Here is a 23,626-nt window from a genome sequence, read left to right on the forward strand (position 1 = left end):
TATAGTATTGTTTATTCAGTTCAGGAGGGCGCACAACAGACATTTTAGCATGTTGTCAGCATATACTTAAGTTTATTTTAGTATGCATCTTGACTGATCTTTACTGTTTTTCCATGTCATGTAATAAGAAATTCTTCAGAATTAGTATACTTAACTAGGTTTAATCTCCAACAGCGATAAAGGGCTAATGATATACAATAATATAGAGTGGGTCTAGAGATGTTTGATACTGACCTGAGGAGGCAGGTAGCGTCGGTTGCTGGAGGGGAACTCGTCAAAAGGCTGAGCGCGGACATAGCAGCCTCGGCAGGGCTCAGTGGACACCACACTGTGGACATTCAGGGGGGAGAAGGGCTCCTTCATTGGTGTACAGATGGAGGGTGGCTCCTCACACAGGGGCTGCAACACAACCACACACAAATGTCAGACATTGGCCACATCTATCAACTTCTAAACTCAGCGAAAAAAGAAACGTCCCTTTTTCAGGACCCTGTCTTTCAAAAATAATTCGTAAAAATCCAAATAAACTTCACAGATCTTCATTGTAATGGGTTTAAACACTGATTCCCATGCTTGTTCAAGGAATCATAAACAATTCATGAACATGTAGCTGTGGAACAGTCGTTAAGACACTAACAGCTTACAGACAGTAGGCAATTAAGGTCACAGTTAAGAAAACTTGGGACACTGAAGAAGCCTTTCTACTAACTCTGAAAAACACCAAAAGAAGGATGCCCAGGGTCCCTGCTCATCTGCGTGAACGTGCCTTAGGCATGCTGCAAGGAGGCATGAGGACTGCAGATATGGCCAGGGCAATAAATTGCAATGTCCGTACTGTGAGACACCTAAGACAGTGCTACAGGGAGACAGGACGGACAGCTGATCGTCCTCGCAGTGGCAGACCACGTGTAACAACACCTGCACAGGATCGGTACATCCGAACATCACCTGTGGGACAGGTACAGGATGGCAACAACAACTGCCCAAGTTACACCAGGAATGCACAAAACCTTCATCAGTGCTCAAACTGTCCGCAATAGGCTGAGAGAGGCTGGACTGAGGGCTTGTAGGCCTGTTGTAAGGCAGGTCCTCACCAGACATCACCGGCAACAATGATGCCTATGGGCACAACCCCACCGTCCCTGGACCAGACAGGACTGGCAAAAAGTGCTCTTCACTGACGAGTCACAGTTTTGTCTCACCGGGGTGATGGTCGGATTCGCGTTTATCATCGAAGGAATGAGCGCTACACCGAGGCCTGTACTCTGGAGCGGGATCGATTTGGAGGTGGAGGGTCCGTCATGGTCTGGGGCGGTGTGTCACAGCATCATGGGACTGAGCTTGTTGTCATTGCAGGCAATCTCAATGCTGTGCGTTCCAGGGAAGACATCCTCCTCCCTCATGTGGTACCCTTCCTGCAGGCTCATCCTGACATGACCCACCAGCATGACAATGCCACCAGCCATACTGCTCGTTCTGTGCGTGATTTCCTGCAAGACAGGAATGTCAGTGTTCTGCAATGACCAGCAAAGAGCCCGGATCTCAAACCTATTGAGCACGTCTGGGACCTGTTGGATCGGAGGGTGAGGGCTAGAGCCATTCCCCCCAGAAATGTCCGGGAACTTGCAGGTGCCATGGTGGAAGAATGGGGAAACATCTCACAGCAAGAATGGGCAAATCTGGTGCAGTCCACGAGGAGGAGATGCACTGCAGTACTTAATGCAGCTGGTGGCCACACCAGATACTGACTGTTACTTTTGATTTTGACCCCCCCCTTTGTTCAGGGACACATTATTCAATTTCTGTTAGTCACATGTCTGTGGAACTTGTTCAGTTTATGTCTCAGTTGTTGAATTTTATGTTCATACAAATATTTACACATGTTAAGTTTGCTGAAAATAAACAGTTAACAGTGAGAGGACGTTTCTTTTTTTGCTGAGTTTTTATTCAACACATCATACATTCTAACTTATACAAGGCATCTTTATTATACTTCCAACTAAGAAGCATAACACTGACTCACATTAGCTAGATGCCACTGATATCCTAACTTTATGATTTCCACATGTGTCCACCAGGTGGCAGCCAGAGCTCACATTTCTCCCTGTGCTTCTGCCTGAGATGACTCAAGCCCCGTCTGTTGAGAACTCCGAGTTCCTATCAGCCTCCCATGTGTTCCCACAGGCATTTTTATTGCTGTGAGATCTACAAACATGGGCCTGATAAACACATAGCCAGTTTCGCAGTCCCGTGTGGCTCAGTAGGTAGAGCATGGCGCTTGCAACGCCAGGGCTATGGGTTCAACTTCCACCGGGGACCAGTACCAAAATATATGCACTCATTACTGTAAGTCACTGTGGATAAGTGCGTCTGCTAAATGAAAATGTAAAACATTCCCTCCTCTTTAAGGCTAAATGTGTCCTCAAAGGAGTCGGTTTTTTTATTTAAAAAACATTGTTTCAAGGTATTAACGGCATCATCCACAGACAACTACTAGTCAACTGAAAATGACAAATACTGTTAATAACTATGTAACACACACACACACACACACACACACACACACACACACACACACACACAGACCAAATACATTCATACATATATAGACCAAATACATTCATACATATAGAGAGCAAATACATTGACACACACTTGTTAGGTGACAATGGAGTATGAGCCCAACCCCAGCAGGAGAGGAAGAAAGGTATGGAGGAGAGGAGATAGGCAGCCATGACTGAGAGAGGCCTTATGGCCAGCACATTTCAGCACTCACACAAGCATGGTGCTCCCATCTGTGCACATGCCAGTACACGCACGCACACACAAATTCTCACACACATATAGTACGCAACCTTACACGCAGTCACACAAAGATACATATTCTCACACACATAAGCATACACTCCCTGGCTTCATCTCTCCCTCCCTCTTTCTCTCTCTCTGCGTGTGGAGGAGGCTGTTGGTTAGTCAGTGCACTGTGTAAAGTAGCCCACGCCAGTGTTTTAACGCACAGCGGAAATCTGGTTTGCGCCCAGCTGCTGTTACAGTAATTACTGTCCTGTGGTTGCTAAGAGATGCCTCTCTCTCTCAACAAAGTGTGTGCGTCTTGTTTCCTCTCTGCTTCTCTGAATGCTAAAACACTGTCACACACCCAGTGTGTTAGCCGTCTGAGCAGGAAGGACAGACTAAGAAGAGGAGTGGAAAGAATAGAAAGAACAGAACAGGATAAAATAAGTGTGTGTACGAGAGCATATGTATACGTGTGTGTGTGTGGTGTGTGCGCGCGCATGCATGCGTGTGAGACAGAGAGCACGGCCAACGAGTCTGCCGAGAGAATGTCATAAACCAGCTCCAGCTGGAGAAATGCAGCCCATAACTTAAAAAGACAGATGACAGCTGTGTGTGTGTGTGTGTGTGTTAGGGGAGTGAAATGGGAACCAGATTTGGGCTTCCTTTTAAAGCACTGGGCTGAGCCCCACCATTCAAAGGCATGCGTGGGGGGCAATCTGGTTCTGATCTGACCCCAGAGATGTCGAGGGGGAGATGGCGGGGAGCAACCTGGCGCAGGACCAACATCAGAGCTTCAAGCGCTTCCACCCTCCCAGGCACACACGGGGGAAGGGGCTGGGCTGCTCCGCATTCTGGAAACCCCATAAGGCACAGGTGTGTGTAGCCCATGTTGTGGGTGTGTTGAACCAGCGACTCATAAGGAGTCACAGGTCCAGGCATCTGCATGACGACCTCTGAAATATCTGGGTCCTCGGTTCACAGTATTTCATTGTGAAACATCCCGAGCAAAAAGCATTCAGATGTGTGTTAGAGAGAGAAGCAGAGGGGGAGAGAGTGGGATTGTGTATGACGAGTTCTTCAGTGTCACAGACCATGACTCATTCCTAGTATGAATCCTCGTAAACGCTGCTCAGCCCTGCTCTACACTGATTCTATAGGGGCTTCTCTTCAGTACGCTTTCTCCTCAACCAAACTACCTTACTTGACTAAAACATGCACCGTTTGACCACCCACCACTGGGGTTTGCTTCTTTAATCTCTCTTGAACTATATCACCCCACCTCCTCTCAAATACTTGGCTGCATCAAAATCTCTGCAAACACAAACTACATCTCCCACAAGTCCTCTCTTCTACATCCATTTGAGATAAGGAAAGGCTCATCCATCCCCCTCAGCTGAGGTCATGCAGTAGATGTGGTTTTTCTTTTTCAGAAATCTGTCAAATGTTGCATCTAAACAAGATTCTGCAAAGGCTAAGTCAAGGACAGCAGCATCTTGTCAATGAAGTGTGTGAATGGCTATGAGAGTGTGTGTGGGCGGGGGGGGGGGGGGCATTTTCGCAGTATGTCAGCTTTTGACAGTGTTGACTGCGTATGCGTGTGTGAGAGAGAGACTGGCGGTGTGTGTGAGGTGTCGGGGTGAGGGAGGGCAGGATGTGGGCTGATGAGGGCCCTACACCACACACAGGCACACACAAGATACAGAGCCGCGCATTACACACACACACACACACACACACACACACACACACACACACACACCTGGACTGGGGGTTAAGAGGTTCCAGATACCAAGAGACCTGGTTGGCCATTGATGTCTGCATATGCTCAGAGTTTCAGAGTATCAGGGGAAATCCAGACATCCTAAAACACTCTACATGGCAGACATGTTACAAGTCCAGTCAAGCTCATACAGAGTGACTAGGCTAAATCCAATAAAAGGCCAAACAAGCCTCCAAAGTGCCCCTACCTCCCGTGTCAAAGTGCCCCTACCTCCCGTGTCAAAGTGCCCCCACCTCCCGTGTCAAAGTGCCCCCACCTCCCGTGTCAAAGTGCCCCCACCTCCCGTGTCAAAGTGCCCCCACCTCCCGTGTCAAAGTGCCCCCACCTCCCGTGTCAAAGTGCCCCCACCTCCCGTGTCAAAGTGCCCCCACCTCCCGTGTCAAAGTGCCCCCACCTCCCGTGTCAAAGTGCCCCCACCTCCCGTGTCAAAGTGCCCCCACCTTCCGTGTCAAAGTGCCCCCACCTCCCGTGTCAAAGTGCCTCACCTCCCGTGTCAAAGTGCCTCACCTCCCGTGTCAAAGTGCCCCACCTCCCGTGTCAAAGTGCCCCACCTCCCGTGTCAAAGTGCCCCACCTCCCGTGTCAAAGTGCCCCACCTCCCGTGTCAAAGTGCCCCACCTCCCGTGTCAAAGTGCCCCACCTCCCGTGTCAAAGTGTCCCACCTCCCGTGTCAAAGTGCCCTACCTCCCGTGTCAAAGTGCCTTACCTCCCGTGTCAAAGTGCCTTACCTCCCGTGTCAAAGTGACTCATCTCATGGATCTTGGCTGGGCTACAGCACAAGGTCACTTTCAGCTAAATCAATTCATGTCAGAGTTTCGACGAAGAAATGAAACTGAACAAAACCCAAACTTATTTCTATGGCCGTTTTAGTCTGCGTACACACAGTTCTCGCCGTCCGAGTTAAATTCTGGGATGGAGCACAGCACATAGTGATGGCTGCAACGTGTACAGTTATGAAGAGGTGCAGGCTAACATCACACAGTAGATATGTTTCCATTAACTAGTCCAGTGATTTATTTTCAACTTTTAAAAAGTTTGCGTAGAAAATAGATGTGACAATTGCCTGCTAGGGTGCGTTTCCATTCAACCATCTTGTGTCGATGAAAACAGCTGGACGTCATGACATCACACCTACAAAAAAACATTTTCGGAAAAAAAATGACAAAACTAGTGCCAAATAAAAATGTAGTGGTTGAAGTGTTTCCATTATCCATTTAGGCAAATTGCGCATTAATAAATTGTTGAGAGCCTGTATATGCCCTTCCACCTATCTGTTTCACGTCTCAGGTAGCCCGAGACAGCCAGCATGGATAGAATGCAATAATTTACTAATATTTGACATATTCTAATAATTCTAATGTGCCGCCACGGTCGATGTCATGGTGAAACTTGCACTCCTGTAGAGCTGAAATACTTGGATGGTGAAACTTTCCAGCCAACCAGAAAAGCAAGGAGAAGCAATTCAAGTATTCTTGAAAGTCAGGACAATCCTTGTCCTGCAAAGAAACTTTATTTTTATACAAAATGTTTTTATTGCAAGCAGTAGACAGAATTAAACGTGGAGTGGAGCTTTATAGTTATGCGGTGACATCTCGTGCGTACCTTCAAAATGATTCGGCAAGGATAAAAATGTTGTAGATCTTTCGAACGTTTCTCCTGTATCTGCCGTTTCCATTACACATACTGCAAAACTATTTTATTTTTTACATTGCTTTTGTCAAATAAACCTGGGTTAATGGAAACTTGCCTAGTGTGTGGTGGCATTTGAGTCGAGCGTTAGTTAGCTCCATCTCTTTGGCTGCGTGGCTTGGTGTGAGAGTGTGACTAGCCTCACAGTTTCTCGCCTGTGTAGCCCACTCCCAGGTCTCAGACCGCAACACTCTGATGCCAAATTACCATGGCGACACCCTCGGTTGCTCACTTACTGAACCCCCCTGCTCCTCCCACCCACCCACCCACCGGCCACCCGCCGGCTCCTTTGCTGCCTGGCAACAGCTGTCATTGGACTTCCTGTACGGCTGATTTCTTAAAGAGGAAGCTGCTCTCCACAGGAACAGGAACAGATCCTCTCGTTCCTCTCACGCCCTCTGACCTTCTCTACTCCACTCTGTGAATCAGGTCAGATACTGTGGGCTCAAAGGTGATTGCAGCCCATCCACCAGGTCACTGGTGGACACAAAACCCCCAGATACTGGGAATTAAAGAGCAGCAGGGGATACGAAATCATTAGCTTAGCAGGTCATCTGAAACAATGCCTTTAGTAAAGAGGTTCAGTTTGCCATGTAATACTTTCACAAATACAACGCATTTGCCCTTCGTGTCACAAATCTGATAGGTTTGTCTACTTGTGGTGTTTCATAAGCAAAACTTGAGCAAGGAGCAGTGTTGTGTTTCTACAGCACACTCCATATCTAAAGCAAAATCAGCTTGGGTGTGCAGGCCTTTACCTTCACTCCCTGTTGATGAGATTGAGAAAACTTTGCTATATACACTGCCGAACAGTACAAGTAGCTTGTAAAAGTTCATACTAAGGAGGACAAAGAGAACCAACTCCTTTATCAACTTACCAACACACTACACCTGAGCACAGTTCAATCTATCAATAGATGAGGAAATACGAGTGGTTTCAGATAACCCACAAAGACAAATTGGAGAAATGTACCATGTTGACTTTTTTTTACGAAACTTGGTTCCCAGGTATCAGTTTTGACCCGGTGACAGATATGTACACCTAAGCCGTGGGCACACTCGACAACTCCCCAGCAATGAAAGGTAAGGCAAGACCCTGGCTGCTACAACAGACCCATATCCTAAAGACAACTGTCAGAGGAGAAGACAAAGGGCCTGAAGCAGTACTTGGATAGAGTGTCGTGTTGAGCCACTGCTCAGCTTTACCTCGGCCCTGCGTCCTTGATTCAAGCACAGGAAACAGAACTGAATTAAACTAGACTGGTGAGAAGTCAGGTTAGTGCGACAGAAAACCGTAGTGCCACCAAATAAAGACATTGAGAATATACGGGGACCCTAGTCCCTGGACTCACCTGTAACCCATCCAGGGAGTCCGAGTCACCAAATGCAGGAGAGCCTGGAAAAGAGAAGATTGATTAAAGTCAGAAATTCAATAAGAATTCCAGCATGTAGCTACACAGACACAGATATGACAGACAGTTCACATAACATACATCCCCAAGTCCCTTTATATCAAAAGTCCCTAAAATGTTACAAGTGCCCAGACGTCACACATCCCCCACAAGCATGCCACTGGTGATAGATGGGAAGAGGGAAGCCATTGAGGGAAGTATGGTAGGCCCAGACTTACATTCACCATCACAGCTAAATGGGGAAATGAAAAGCTACTCTGTGTTAGTAAGGCACATGGCCTAATGAAATCTGCTCTCTGCTTATATAAGTACAACTCGGGTCGGGGATAAAAAGCCATGACGAGTCTGAAGAAAGTAGACTTATGTTAAGAATACTACATTAAACAAAAATATAAATTGCAACATGCAACAATTTCAATTGAAATAAATTCATTCATAATCTATGGATTTCACGACTGGGAATACAGATATGCATCTGTTGGTCACAGATCCCTTCAAAAAAGGTAGGGGCGTATATCAGAAAACCAGTCAGTGTCTGGTGGGACCACCATTTGCCTCATGCAGCGCAACACATCTCCTTCACATAGAGTTGATCAGGCTGTCGATTGTGGCGTGTGGAATGTTGTCCCACTCCTCTTCAATGGCTGTGCAAAGTTGCTGGATATTGGCGGGAACTGGAACGCTGTCGAACACGTCAACCCAGAACATCCCAAACATGCTCAATGGGTGACATGTCTGGTGACTATGCAGGCCATGGAAGAACTGGGACATTTTCAGCTTCCAGGAATTGTGTACAGATCCTTGTGACATGGGGCCGTGCATTATCATGCTGAAACATGAGGTGATGGTGGTGGATGAATGGCATGACAATGTGCCTTAGGATCTCGTCACTGTCTCTCTGTGCATTCAAATTGCCATCGATAAGATGCAATTGTTTTATGCATGCCCATACCATACCCCACCGCCATCATGGGCACTTGGTTCACAACGTTGACATCAGAAAACCACTCGCCCACACAACGCCATACACATGGTCTGCCATCTGCCCGGTACAGATGATACCGGGATTCATCCGTGAAGAGTACACTTCTACAGCGTGCCAGTGGCCATCGAAGGTGAGAATTTGTCCACTGAAGTCAGTTACAACGCCTAACTGCAGTCAGGTCAAGACCCTGGTGAGGACACTGAGCATGCAGATGAGCTTCCCTGAGACAGTTTGACAGTTTGTGCAGAAATTACTTGGTTGTGCAAGCCCCACAGTTTCATCAGCTGTCAGGTTGACTGGTCTCACAAGATCCTGCAGGTGAAGAAGCCAAATGTGGAGGTCCTGGGCTGGCTTGGTTGTATGTGGTCTGCAGTTTTGATGCCAGTTGGATGTACTGCCAAATTCTCTAAAGTGATGTTGGAGGCGGCTTATGGTAGAGAAATTAACATTCAATTCTCAGGCAACAGTTCTGGTGGACATACCTGCAGTCAGTATGTCAATTGCACAGTCACTCGAAACTTAAGACATTTGTGGCATTGTGTTGTGAAAAAACTGCACATTTTAGAGTGGCCTTTTATTGTCCCCAGCACAAGATACACCTGTGTAATGATCATGCTGTTTAATCAGCTTCTTGATATGCCACACCTTTCAGGTGGATGAATTATCTTGGAAAAAGATAAATGGACAATAACAGGGATGTAAACAAATTTGTGCACAACATTTGAGGGAAATAAGCTTTTTGTGTATATGGAACATTTCTGGGATCTTTTATTTTAGCTCATGAAACACTTTACTTGTTGCGTTTATATATTTATTCAGTGTAAGTAATAGTACTGTTGAACTTGTACCCAACTCTTAACAACATGTCTAAAAACAAGCTTTTATTGAAATGTTGGGGGAAAGAACATTTGTCCAAAGTTAAATGTTGGCAGTAGTGTAGAAAACAGAGATTAGCTCCTTTCCACTGGGACGGCCGAAGAGGAAACTGTTTGTACCTACGGCATCAAGAGGCTCTTTTAAGACTCCCAGTTCACTTAATTAGGATCACCAAGACCTCATTTAAAACAAGCCAGGCAAGCAGCAGGAGAAACCAGGCATCTGTCTGTCTCGGTCTGTCTCTCCGTCTCTGGTTTAGAGAAGAAGACTGTCGGGTGGAAACGTTGCAGAATAAAACTGCGGGAGCATTCAACAGTGTGCGTGTATCTTTCTGTGTCGGTCTCTGTGTTCATTGATAATGTTATTTTTTTCCTAACCTTTATTTTTCCAGGCGCGTCAATGAAGAACAAATTCTTATTTACATTGATGGCTTGGCCAAACGTCTGTCTGTAGCACATTGAGACAGAGACTTTCTGCAGCACGACTCTGCCAGTGCTGGGCCATGGAGCTGCCTGAACCATGTGCCCACCGTTGCCATGGCAACAGAGGACTGCAAGGTTGACACACACACACTCAAACACACACTAAGAACACACACACTAAGAACGCACACACACACACAGACTTCGAAGCACACACACTGCAGTCCGACAGCAGAGCGATGCAACAGGAATACAGAGGAACCTGCCTGTGTGGAGGAGAGGCATTACACAACACTGGAGGAATACAGAGGAAGAAAGAACACAACAGAGGATACAGGGAGGAGAGGAGCAGAGTAGAACAGGCACTGGGAGCCAGGCAGCACTCTTATTACACAGCCATTCCTGACAAGACCAAAGGCATAGGCATGTGTGCTAATTTACAGCAATGATAATTCTGCAAATACGCTAGTATTGACTGTTACTTTTACTGTTTTATCAGTACCTAAGACATTCTGAGCTAGAGTTACATGCACATTTTGGTATAGGCTAGTGCCCCCTTTTCATGTTGTTAGACCCCATCAGTTTCCTCCCCAGGTCTACAGGGCCAGGAGGTGGAGGAGGTATCCATAGCGCCCAAGCCAGGTTTTAATCTTGAGTAACACAGGCCAGGAGGCTGGATGGCAGATTGCTGAGCTGGCGCCTCTCCTGCTAATTGGATGCCTTTGCTACCTCTGGCACTACCTCTGCTGGAAACTCTTATCAGAGCCCCAAGCTGCTGTATTAACCTCAGCCCATCTCCAAACACTTAGCCCGGCCTACACTAGCCTTAGCCCATCTGTAACCAGGTTAGCCTAGCCCAGCTTCTGCCCACCAACAACCAGGTTAGCCTAGTCCAGCTCCTGCCCATTAACAACCAGGTTAATCTAGCCTAGCCCAGGTTCAGCACATCAACAACCATGGTAACCTAGCCTATCCTCAGCCCATCTCTAACAATGCAAGCCTGACTCTCAGCGGAGTCGGTAGAAAGTGGATGTTACCATTTTTTAGGGATACAGTATTTTCAACCTAACTTCTGGAAGTGGGGACTCCACTAGCCCAAACTCCACCTAGCCTATTCCAAACTCCACCTAGCCTATTCCAAACTCCACCTATCTTAAAGCCTAAACTCCAAATTTCACCAGACACAGACTGCCCTTATTTTGACAAATGCGTCCCTGAGCCCCTATCCTCCAACTCAACTGTCTAGGCTGCCAGTCTGTACAGGAAGTTGGACCCTTATCTCCTCCACAGCTGGCAAAGATAAGATAGGAGGGCCAATCATGGGTGAGTGAGCAGGGAGCAGGGGAAGTTGTCAGAGCTAATCACTTCTATGCATCAACCACCTGGAGAACAGGTCAACCATTACACGCCACAGATATAAACCAACATACAATCAATCACACGCAGAAATGTACGCTTGCACACACAGACTCACGCACACACACACACACAAATTCATACAAACAGACATGCATAATGTCAGAGGAAAGGAGTCTACAAAAGCACGAGTTCTGTGAGGTATAACTGTACTTTACTGAGGTGAACAAAAGCTCAGGGGTTCTTCCTAACCCACCTTGGTTGATGTCCTCGATGGCCCTGCGGATCCCTCTATCAAAGGCCCTGGCATCGGCAGGACTCTGGAAGGTCAGGCCAAACTTCTTGTCGTTGATCCTCCAATGGTGGAATATGGGGTTGACCTTGTTGTAGACCAGGTCCTTCTTTAGAATACACTCCAGAACAACCTGACCAAACAGACACAGAGCGAGAGATGAAAATCTCCGTTAGTGACTTGAAGTTCCCAGATACTAAAACGTTGGTCCCACTACTTTAATGCAAAATAATATGATACAGAAACACACAGATCACAATCTAGTCTAGCTCTCTCCAGAAGCAGAAGAAAACCCCAAAAGAATTTATTCACCCAATAAGCAAAGCCATTCATGGTTAAAGGGATACTGCGAGATTCTAAGGTTTTATGCTACTGTACGTGTAGGTACCTGTAGACTTTGTCATTGCGCTAACGCTAATTAGCATTGGCTCACAAAACTACCTCTACCATCACACTGCACACATAGGCAAAGAAAACAGTATCCACAAGTTCACCTGACTCTGGGTTAGTAGAGAAATATCTGAATTGCCAGAATCTTGCAGTATCTCTTCAAGTAGAAATCCATCTTGAGATGAGTGTAAAATCACTAAGTGGAAACTTCGTTATTTATCCCTGTCCAAGGGAGCCTTTGAGGAACAGACATCTATCCTCCATATTACTCCTCACCCTAATATGTTTAATTGTCTCGTTCAAATACAACACCGAAAAACAAAACGAGTGGAGAAAGAAAAGCCCAAACCCTGGATATGAAACCTCGGAAAAATATAAACAAGTCCAATACAATCATTTTAGCTATTTCCCCCCCCCTCCTCATAAATGTGTGAAACACATAACATAGTGGGGTTTAATTACAAATTATGATAAAGCAGTAGAGTGGGGTAAGTTTTGGAGGCAGCCACAGAAACTACAGAGCCTTCAGAAAGTATTCACAAATCTTGACATTTTTGTTTAACATTTTTTTTTATGACTACCTCATCTCTGTATCCCACACATACAGATAGTTGTAAGGTCCCTCAGTCGAGCATTGAATTTCAAACACAGATTCAACCACAAAGATCAGGGAGGTTTTCCAACGCCTCACAAAGGGCGGCACCTATTGTAGATGGGTAAAAATAAAAAAGCAGACATTGAATACTCCTTTGAGCATGCTGCAGTTACTAATTACACTTCGGATGGTGTATCAATACACCCAGTCACTACAAAGATGTAGGCGTCCTTCCTAACTCAGTTGCTAGAGAGGAAAGAAACCGCTCAGGGATTTCACCATGAGGCCAATGTTGACTTTAAAGCAGTTAGAGTTTAATGTGATAGGAGAAAACTGAAGATGGATCAACATTGTAGTTACTCCACAATACTAACCTAAATGACAGAGTGAAAAGAAGCCTGTACAGAATAAAACATACATCCTGTTTACAATAAGTCACTAAAGTACAAAAATGTGTGAAAGAAATGTACTTTATGTCCTGAATAAAAAATGTTTTTTGGGGGGCAAATCCAACACAATACATCACTGAGTACCACTCCTCATATTTTCAAGCATAGTGGTGGCTGCAGCATGGTATGCGTATACTTGTCATCCGGAAGCCTAGGGAGTTACATTTTTAATTTCTTTCAGAATAGAGCTAAGCAGGGGCAAAATCGTAGAGCAAAACCTGGTTCAGTCTGCTTTCCAACAGACACTGGGAGACAAATTCACCTTCCAGCAGGACAATAACCAGTGTTGTAGTACTTGAGACGTGTCTCAGTCTTGTCTCTGTGTCAGATACACTTGTACTCTGTTTCAGACAGTGAGGACTCGTCATTTCTTCCAGAGACCAGAGGAGTAAAAAAAAAAAAAAATGATCAGCTTCCATTCAGAAAGCACATAAAATCACTTTGCGAGGCCAAATATATACACTCCTTTCTTGAAACATTAATAAAGTATTCTTAACAGCCTTCATATCTATTGTAAACATGTTTGCACAGTGGTGAACCTATTGGCCTTCAGTGTGTGACAGGTTAGTACAGTGGCGTACCTATGACCTTCAGTGTGTGACAGGTTAGTACAGTGGCGTACCTATGACCTTCAGTGTGTGACAGGTTAGTACAGTGGCGTACCTATGACCTTCAGTGTGTGACAGGTTAGTACAGTGGCGTACCTATGACCTTCAGTGTGTGACAGGTTAGTACAGTGGCGTACCTATGACCTTCAGTGTGTGACAGGTTAGTACAGTGGCGTACCTATGACCTTCAGTGTGTGACAGGTTAGTACAGTGGCGTACCTATGACCTTCAGTGTGTGACAGGTTAGTACAGTGGCGTACCTATGACCTTCAGTGTGTGACAGGTTAGTACAGTGGCGTACCTATGACCTTCAGTATGTGACAGGTTAGTACAGTGGCGTACCTATGACCTTCAGTATGTGACAGGTTGGTGATTCTGAAAGGACAGCAACCATAATACCAGCACACTCATGTAGGAGAATGCACTTTTTGTAAAACACAAAGGGCCAGTGGTGTAGTGGAGGGTATATACGCAGGTATAGGCCGTATACTCACTTGTTTTTCAGTGGGTATTGTGTATTTTCACTTCTTAATTCCTACTGGTGCGTATCAAAGTAGTGTAGTGGAGGTATACCACTTATTAATGATGTAGTACAAGAGAGAAATCTTACACAAAGTAGCCTACACAATCCCAAAGCATGTGAAATATATTCACGAGTGCCGCACAAATGGCCTAGATTCAGCGGAATATCATCTGCAAACCAGGTACTGAAAAAGTTTAGTCCGAAGTGTTGGTTAGTAAGCTATTTGTGATGTGCAATTATTTTTTGTTTTTTTTACATTTATTTCACCTTTATTTAAATAGGCCATTGTGGCGAAGTAATTGCAATATAGCAATTAAACACTGGAATGGTAGAAGTGCAGAAGATGAATGTGCAAGTAGGGATACTGGGGTGCAAAGGAGCAAGATAAATAAATAAATACAGTATGGGGATGATGTAGGTAGATAGATAGTCCATCTGTAAACAGCCTATGTACAGGTGCAGTGATCTGTCAGGTGCTCTGACAGCTGATGCTTAAAAGCTAGTGAGGGATACATGAGTCTCCAACTTCAGAGATTATTGCAGTTAGTTCCAGTCATTGGCAGCAGAGAACTAGAAGGAAAGACGACCAAATGAGGAATTGGCTTTGGGGGTGACCAGTGAGATATACCTGCTGGAGCGCATGCTACGAGTGGGTGCTGCTATGGTGACCAGTGAGCTGAGAAGGTGGGGCTTTACCTAGCAGAGACTTGTAGATAACCTGTAGCCAGTGGGTTTGGCGACGAGTATGAAGCAAGGGCCAGTGTATGGGGCTTTGGTGACAAAACGGATGGCACTGTGATAGACTGCATCCAATTTGTTGAGTAGAGTGTTTGAGGCTATTTTATAGATGACATCACCGAAGTCGAGGATCGGTAGGATGGTCAGTTTTACGAGGGTATGTTTGGCAGCATGAGTGAAAGATGCTTTGTAGCGATATAGGAAGCCGATTCTAGATTTAATTTTGGATTGGAGATGCTTAATGTGAGTCTGGAAGGAGAGTTTACAGTCTAACCAGACACCTAGGTATTTGTAGTTGTCCACGTATTCTAAGTCAGAGCCGTCCAGAGTAGTGATGCTGGACGGGCGAGCAGGTGCGGGCAATGATCGATTGAATAGCATGCATTTCGTTTTACTTGCGTTTAAGAGCAGTTGGAGGCCACAGAAGGAGAGTTGTATGGCATTGAAGCTCGTCTGCAGGTTAGTTAACACAGTGTCCAAAGAGGGGCCAGAAGTATACAGAATGGTGTCGTCTGCGTAGAGGTGGATCAGAGAATCACCAGCAGCAAGAGCAACATCATTGATGTATACAGAGAAGAGAGTCAGCCCGAGAATTGAACCCTGTGGCACCCCCATAGATACTGCCAGAGGTCCGGACAACAGGCCTTCCGATTTGACACACTGAACTCTATCAGAGAAGGAGTTGGTAAACCACGCGAGGCAATCATTTGAGAAACCAAGGCTGTCGAGTCTGCCAATAAGAATGTGGTGATTGACAAGTCGAAAGCCTTGGCCAGGTCGATGAATACGGCTGCACAGTAATGTCTCTTATTGATGGCGGTTATGATGTCGTTTAGGACCTTCTGCGTGGCTGAGGTGCACCCATGACCAGCTCTGAAACCAGATTGCATAGCGGAGAAGGTACGGTGGGATTCGAAATGGTCGGTAATCTGTTTGTTGACTTGGCTTTCGAAGACCTTAGAAAGACAGGTAAGGATAGATATAGGTCTGTAGCAGTTTGGGTCTAGAGTGTCTCCCCCTTTGAAGAGGAGGATGACCGCAGCAGCTTTCCAATCTTAGGGAATCTCAGACGATACGAAAGAGGTTGAACAGGCTATTAATAGGGGTTGCAACAATTTCGGCAGATAATTTTAGAAAGAGAGGGTCCAGATTGTCTAGCCCGGCTAATTTGTAGGGGTCCAGATTTTGCAACTCTTTCAGAACATCAGCTATCTGGATTTGGGCGAAGGAGAAATGGTGGGGGCTTTGGCGGGTTGCTGTGGAGGGTGCCGGGCAGTTGACCGGGGTAGGGGTAACCAGGTGGAAAGCATGGCCAGCCGTAGAGAAATGCTTATTGAAATTCTCAATTATAGTGGATTTATCGGTGGTAACAGTGTTTCATAGCCTCAGAGCAGTGGGCAGCTGGGAGGAGGTGCTCTTATTCTCCATGGACTTTACAGTGTCCCAGAACTTTTTTGAGTTAGTGCTACAGGATGCAAATTTCTGTTTGAAAAAGCTAGCCTTAGCTTTCCTAACTGCCTGTGTATATTTGTTCCTAACTTCCCTGAAAAGTTGCATATCACGGGGGCTATTCGATGCTAATGCAGAACGCCACAGGATGTTTTTGTGCTGGTCAAGGGCAGACAGGTCTGGAGTGAACCAAGGACTATATCTATAGTTCCATTTTTTTTTTTTAATGGGGCATGCTTATTTAAGATGGTGAGGAAGGCACTTTTAAAGAATAGCCAGGCATCATCTTCTGACGGGATAAGGTCAATGTCATTCCAGGATACGCCGGCCAGGTCGATTAGAAAGGCCTGCTCGCAGAAGTGTTTTAGAGAGCGTTTGACAGTGATGAGGGGTTGTCGTTGTCATCATGTGCTGTTTGCATCAGATGCGTAGACATGGACAGAGGCCCACCCATTGGGGGGCCAGGCCCACCCAATCAGATTTATGTTGTTTAAGCATTGTTGTGGACTTCAAATGTTTGTCTTTTTTTGAGAGTAAAAATCTGAAACATCTATAGGAAAACTAATTTTAAAAAACATAGGAAACATAGGATTTTTCACACAGGGTGCCTTTCCTGGGCGGGCGGTTAGGGAAACCTTTTGGAAATATTTGAGTATACCCACTTCTCCAGGCATCACTGCATAGGGCTGATGGAAAGACAGCAGTCACACACAGCATGATGTTAAAGGATAAGCAGTCCATGAACTCTGACATAATAAGCCAGTAGGTCCAAATCATAAGAATACAAAAACACAAACATTAAGCATTTCCTAATCGAAATGTACAACTATTACTTCCCAATGGAAAAAACATTTCATGTTTAGCACACAAAGTAACCAGTGATGTAAAGTTTAAAGTGGAACTGACAGAGTTCAGAGTTTGCAGATATGAAACAAACAGACAATCATAATATCAGTAAAAAAATATAAAATCCCCAGTTTCCGCTACAATACCAACTTTATAGGGTTTTAAAAATGGGTTCTATTTGACTCAAAGTTCCATGACGTACACTAAGGCATTGTTGGCAGAATAGATGTATCTAGTTCAATTCATGATTAATATAATTCACCAATACATTTCTTGGTAGTCCAACACATATTGCTATCAGGTTGTAAATCACAGCTGGCATTGTTTGCTGCCTCCATTCGGGATGCGATGCACTGTTTTTAGTGACTCAATATTCTGGACAAAAACGGAAGAATATAACTAAGTCTGGGAATGCCAATACAATCAAACTAGCAAGGGCAATGATCACACGTCAGTCATAACGTGGCTAATAGGCTAGCGTTTCTATTTATGTAGCAAGCTAAAAACAGAGCCAACTGTTATTCATGTAGCATCTCCTGCGTTCGCTAATTCACTCTGGCTATCTACTCCGATTTCAGAGCACTCTCGTCTGAGTGTGCCAGAGCGGAAAACAATTGATGAATTTACAAACGCGCAACACTTGCTGAATATGACCAGTGTCAGTAAACGTAGACAAAAAAATAATATATATAGTTAGTTGTAAAACGCTCATTTGCGTCTGGAAGTAGCTAGCTAGCAAGCTAGCCAACTTTAGCCAGTTCGCTTGGTTGGGACAAGCATGCATTGGCAGGCATGCTGCAGAAGAATGAGGAGGCTACAATTCCCCATTGTTTATCAGTGCAATTTTGACGGCCAACTATCTGAAAAAGTTTGAGGGTTTATATAATGTTCCTTTGCTAGATTTTAGCTTGCTCTGGCTAGCATTAGTTGTTGATCTTGTTGTTGTTTATTTGCATAACTGAGGGAGAGAGCCTACCTTTTCATGCTTGTTAGATCAATAGGACTCTAAAGTTCCAAAATGGAAGAGGACTCTGGTGGTGTTTACATATATTGTGTTTTGTGGTTTCAAGTGATCTAAAGTCACACTGTTGCAACTGCCTGTAAACACAAATGGCTTGTTGTACAAAAGGTCTACTGTAGCTCTGATTGGCTAAACCGTGGGAAGACTACTGCTCATCTTTGGAGCAGTGACTATGTTGGCCTTCAAGAAGGCAGAAGTTTCCATACGTTTTTGTAAAAATGGTCCCATCCATTAAGTCAAAATGTGATTGGTTGATTCAACTGTCACTCCAAAATGTTGCCCTAATACAGTTGAATGGCAGATGCCTTTATCTAACTTCTGATGGCCTAGCCAATGGCTGACTTCGCTAGCTAGATTTATCTCCCCAGACACCAGCAAAGAAAAATCTTTAAATCTGATATTTTTTTCTCCTCTTCAGTGTTAACCATTTCCTTTCCAATAAAAACTGAAGAGATTAATTCAGAACATAATTGAAAATAATATAATTATCATTGCTATAGTATTATAATTATTATTTTATAAATTCTTAGCCCTTCTCTGAAGGTGTCGAAGGCCCATTGGTTCCCCACTGTGTTTGGGTTAGTAATAATTTGTAGAGTGGCTCTATTTTCTCTGCATTTTTTGCTGTTCTGAAATATGAGCACAGAACTAGTGGACACTTTTAACTCTTATTATGGTGGTGATTTGACAAAATTACAATCATAGTCTTGAATTGGACTCGCATTTTTCTGGTCTCGGTCTTGACTTTTCTCTGATCACTTGTCCCCCTCCCGGTCTCGACTTGGTCTCGCGCCCCCCCCCCCCCCCCTCTTGGTCTTGACTCGGACTTGATTTGCTCCATTCTCGGTCTTGAATTGGTCCCGCTTTAGGTGGTCTCGAACACAACACTGACAATAACCTAAAACACAAGGCCAAATATATACTGGAGTTGCGTACCAAGAACATTGCCTAGTTACAGTTTTGACATAAATTGTCTGGAAAATCTATGGCAAGACTTGAAAATGGCTGTCTAGCAATGATCAACAACCAACTTGACAGAGGTTGAAGAATTTTAAAAAGACTAATGTGCAAATATTGTACAATCCAGGCGTGCAAAGATCTTAGAGACTTACCCAGAAAAACTCACTGCTGGAATCACTGCCAAAGGTGATTCTAGCATGTGTTGACTCAGGGGTGTGAATACAGGGGTGTAAATGAGATATTTCTGTATTTAACTTTTCAATACAACATTTCTAAACATGTTTTCACTGTCATTATCGGGTAAGAGATTAAAAAAAAATAAAAAAAAAATCCATTCAGAATTCAGTCTACCACAACATAATGTGGAATAAGTCAAGGGGTATGAAAACTTTCTGAAGGGACTGCAATTGTGTTGCAGAAAGTCGGGTGCTTCCAAAAGCCCATTATTAATCAGGCGTGCTGGACGGCCTCCAGCCCTTCCCCTGGGTCAGTTCTCACCAATCGACTGGTCGATCTTGAAGGCATTCCTAGTCGATCACCAAACATTTCTGTAGAAACGCGAACGATAAAGGCTTGCTCTGTTGGCGGTAGGTGCATTTGATTCAGAAGTCCTGCGCACCGGGTAAGAAAGGTGTTCCCATTTTGAACCATTTCATTTGTCTGAATATACAAACTCCGCCTACCCGGCGGACTGGGATATCTGTGGCTAAAACGAGTGCGCATACTGCGCTGGCCAAATCGGATAGCTCAAATCTCCATGCATACAGAGCTTCCACAACCTGGCCACAGCAAAGTTTGATACTAGCCCATGTAAGATTGAATTAATTTTAAAACCATGATCACAGAGAGACTGACAAAGAATACAGAAAAGAGCTGCTGTTTTTACAAGTTACTTTAAGTTTTAATTCAACACTATTACAAAACATAAAACAAGTAGCCAAGTGTAGATAGCCCTGCGTTATTATTATTAGCAGCTTGTCGTGTCTATTTTAATATCAAAGAATATTTCACGTTCTCTGGTCATAGGAACAACATGAATTTGTGCATGAGGCAGATGCGGTGCGACTCGAGATTCGCCATTAGGTGAAAGACGGTGTTCCTTCTCTCTGGTCAGTCTCACCGGAGGAAAGGAAGTAGAGTGCAGGGACCGTGACAGACTCTGTTGCTCACGCCCTCCCTGCGTTGAGACTAATGCAGTGTTCAAAACAAACTGGAAACTCTGAAATCTCCGACAACTGGGAACTCGTAAAAAAAACGAGATCAGACTGCACTTTTTTTTTTTAACAATCATCCAACTTGGAATTTCACGTAGGAAACTCAGTCATCTTTCTAGAGCGCCAACTTTCAGACCTGAAGATCACTGACGTCATGATTAGACCTAGTCCCCCCCAAGTTCCCAGTTGTCTTGAAAGCCCCATGTGGCATCAGATGAAGGTACCATCAGTACAGTAAAATAAGAACGCTAATTATTTACATTTATGCTCCACAGTGCCTCGCAAGTGCTACACCAACTGATTTTTATATATAATCTGGTCTGAGAAGAACAATATTGGCAGGCCAGGCATACAGCCAATATCCTGTGATAATGTATTAGGCCTACTGCACAAACCTCATTCCTACAGAAATGTTTTTTTTAGGTTAATGTAACATATCTCTTAAGTATTGTTCAAAAGAAATAATCTGAGCGGTTGATCTCGGCTTGCTGGGAAAGTGATCTTGACACAGAAAAGGTTGGTGACCGCTACCCTAGGCAGATTAAATGAAATGAGAGGTGGCCATTAGTCTGAGGTTGTGTGTGAGCGTGCACAACGAAGAGGGCCGAGTGAGTGAGACGGGGCGCGCGCACCTGGGGTTGGATCAGGGAGGGAAGGGAGGGAGGACACTTGGTAACTTGTGCATTCTGTTTGATGTGCATGTTTGAAACCCTTATTTGGGGGCTGTCTATAACATGGTAATCTGTGTTGATGGTATTTAGTAAATGAGATTAATCAATAAAACAAATAGGTAAAATTAAATGTTCTTACCAATGCAAGAACAATACAAAGAACCCCCTAAAACAAATCAACATTCAAAGAAAGTCAAGCCCCAATTGCACCATGACAGCCGCCATCTAAATCACTGTCAACGTGTGCACCTTTGTCTATGTTTGATCAGAGTGCATACGTGGCGTGGCAGCTGTATGTGAGGGCGTGTGGATATGTAATATACCTGGTGTGTGACTGTGGTCACATGAGAAGGCTAGGAAACATATTTGGTTTGTGAGGGAGTATGACATTAGTGCATGAACACATTCACAACAGGCCTAGCAGGTGTGTTAACAGACAAGGTGTGTGAGTCTCTCTCCCAGAGAAAGAGAGGAGTAAGGGTTAAGCCCTTGTGTTCACAGAGCCTGCTGAGGGATAGAGGGAGGGAGAGAGAGAAGAGGGGGGCAGGGGTGTCTGCCTCTGGGGCTGATTGTGGGAGGCGAGACTGAGCGGAGCCGGAGTGGGTAAGGTGAGCGGTGGGCCCGGGAGGAGGAGGAAGTATCTCCGCTAGGAGGAAGGACGACAACGCATTCTACACAGGGAGATAGAGCGAGAGCTAGAGAGAGAAAAAAATAGGAGACAGGAAGCGAGAGAGAGCAGGATCAGGAAAGACAGAGATAGGTAAGGAGAGAGAAGATTAATGGAATTAAGATAGTCTAAACAGATTTGGGGAGTTTAGAGTTGCACTCTGGCTTTTGTGACAGGAGGAGGGGGACTGATTCCACTCTGGGATGTTATCAAAAGGACAGGACTGTTTCTCTGTGTGAGAGCAGAGGACAAACAGACACCAAACAGCAGAGACACACCACACAGAGATGGATAGATACCACATCCATCCATTCAGTTATCCCTTTGGTAATCTACCAAGCAGCAATGCTATCTAAAAACCAATTCCAAAAACAACTTCCGATGCACAGAGTACCTGGGGCTGAGTCCTCTTAGCTCGTATGATCTATTATATTTATTCATTTATCAGTTAAAGCTAGAGTCCTTAATTGAAACAATAATAAAGCAGTGAGTGATGGTTGCTGATAATGGACCTCTGTACGCCTATGTATATATTCCATTAAAAAAAAAGATTTAAAAAAATATTAATAATCAGCCGTTTCCAGCTACACTAGTCATTTACAACATTAACAATGTCTACACTGTATTTCTGATCAATTTTATGTTATTTTAAACGGACCCCAAAAAAAGTGCTTTTCTTTCAAAAACAAGGACATTTCTAAGTGACCCCAAACTTTTGAACGGTAGTGTATATATGGGGGCAGTGGTGTATATGTACACCCATTGATTCTTGGAGAATAGAACTATACACCCAATAACATTCATTTAGAAGTCTAAGTATTAACTAAGTATTCTAGCTTTAAGAAATACGTTGGTTAAGGAAGATTGACTTTTTATCTTTCTTAAAACACTCCAATACAAAAGTAGCCTATTAGGCAGGCTACACAAATAGTAGACAGAAATAGGAAGTTAGGTTAAATCTAGCAGTGGAGAAAGAAACGCTGTATTAAAGAGTCAAAAAGCTTAAAACCCTTTACATTCGTGGGAATTGGCCTACATGGGTAGGGCTAAATTGAAGTATTTCTTACAGAAGAAATATGAAAAGCATATGCATAACCATGGTAGCAATTGAAAGGGAACAGTTTGGAGATAATGGGAAAATGATTAGACCAAAAGGTGAGTACACAACAGTTCACTTGAATCAAAACATTACTCTGTTGATTTTAGTTATTGTACTTCTTGCAACATTTGTTGATAACGAAATCTGAAAATACTCTGGATAACATGATAAGACTATTCATGGAAAATGTGGGTTTGAGTGAGAGGGCTAACTGGAGTCTCCAAGTGGCACACACCTCTCCAAAATGCGCACAGTTCCTAAGCAATTACAATGCACTTATGACTCACAAGAAGTCTTCAACTATAAAGGTACTTTTTTGAGCTCTCCTAGCTGTGCCGCTGAGGAAGCAGAGCAAGCACACTTGTAATTGTTTCATTTAAAAACACATCCCTGCATCACCGAATTACTTTTGTAGTTTATGCAATCCAGAAATGGTCAAGTAAAAATGTCAATCTGGGTGAGGTGGGCATGATTTCACAGCTTTTAGGCTTGCACAAGGCAGTTCAGAGAAACAGACCGTAATGTTGATGCGTATATAGAAAGGGGTCATGAGTGTATTCAGGTGCGTATGCCGCGCCAAATTTTCTTCATAATAAACAAACATAGGCTCACTCTGTTCAGAACAACCCAGGGTTTGACAACACGTCATCTTGTAACTGTACAAACACAGTGATCATAAAGGTTGACACTGTATATGACATGGGTTTTATGATTTGGAAATGTGAAGAGCCCATTTGGACTCACGGGAGTCTGGCTTGCTCGTATGACATCAAAACGGTATTTATTATAATC

At 44.3% G+C, this 23,626-nt stretch overlaps 1 protein-coding gene across 1 annotated transcript in view; it reads right to left on the reverse strand.

Annotated features, from left to right (window-relative positions):
* spred1 (sprouty related EVH1 domain containing 1) overlaps positions 1 to 23,626 on the reverse strand; it is a 74,673-nt gene that overhangs the window by 4,371 nt on the left and 46,676 nt on the right. The window contains exons 3-5 of the mRNA XM_029729864.1: positions 11,569 to 11,737; positions 7,614 to 7,657; positions 235 to 399 (exon numbers count right to left, since the gene is read on the reverse strand). Of these exons, the coding sequence (XP_029585724.1) occupies positions 235 to 399; positions 7,614 to 7,657; positions 11,569 to 11,737 (378 nt within the window). The remainder of the gene's footprint in view (positions 1 to 234; positions 400 to 7,613; positions 7,658 to 11,568; positions 11,738 to 23,626) is intronic.

The sequence above is a fragment of the Salmo trutta genome, chromosome 33 (genome assembly GCF_901001165.1).
Source record: "Salmo trutta chromosome 33, fSalTru1.1, whole genome shotgun sequence".
Taxonomy (NCBI): domain Eukaryota; kingdom Metazoa; phylum Chordata; class Actinopteri; order Salmoniformes; family Salmonidae; genus Salmo; species Salmo trutta.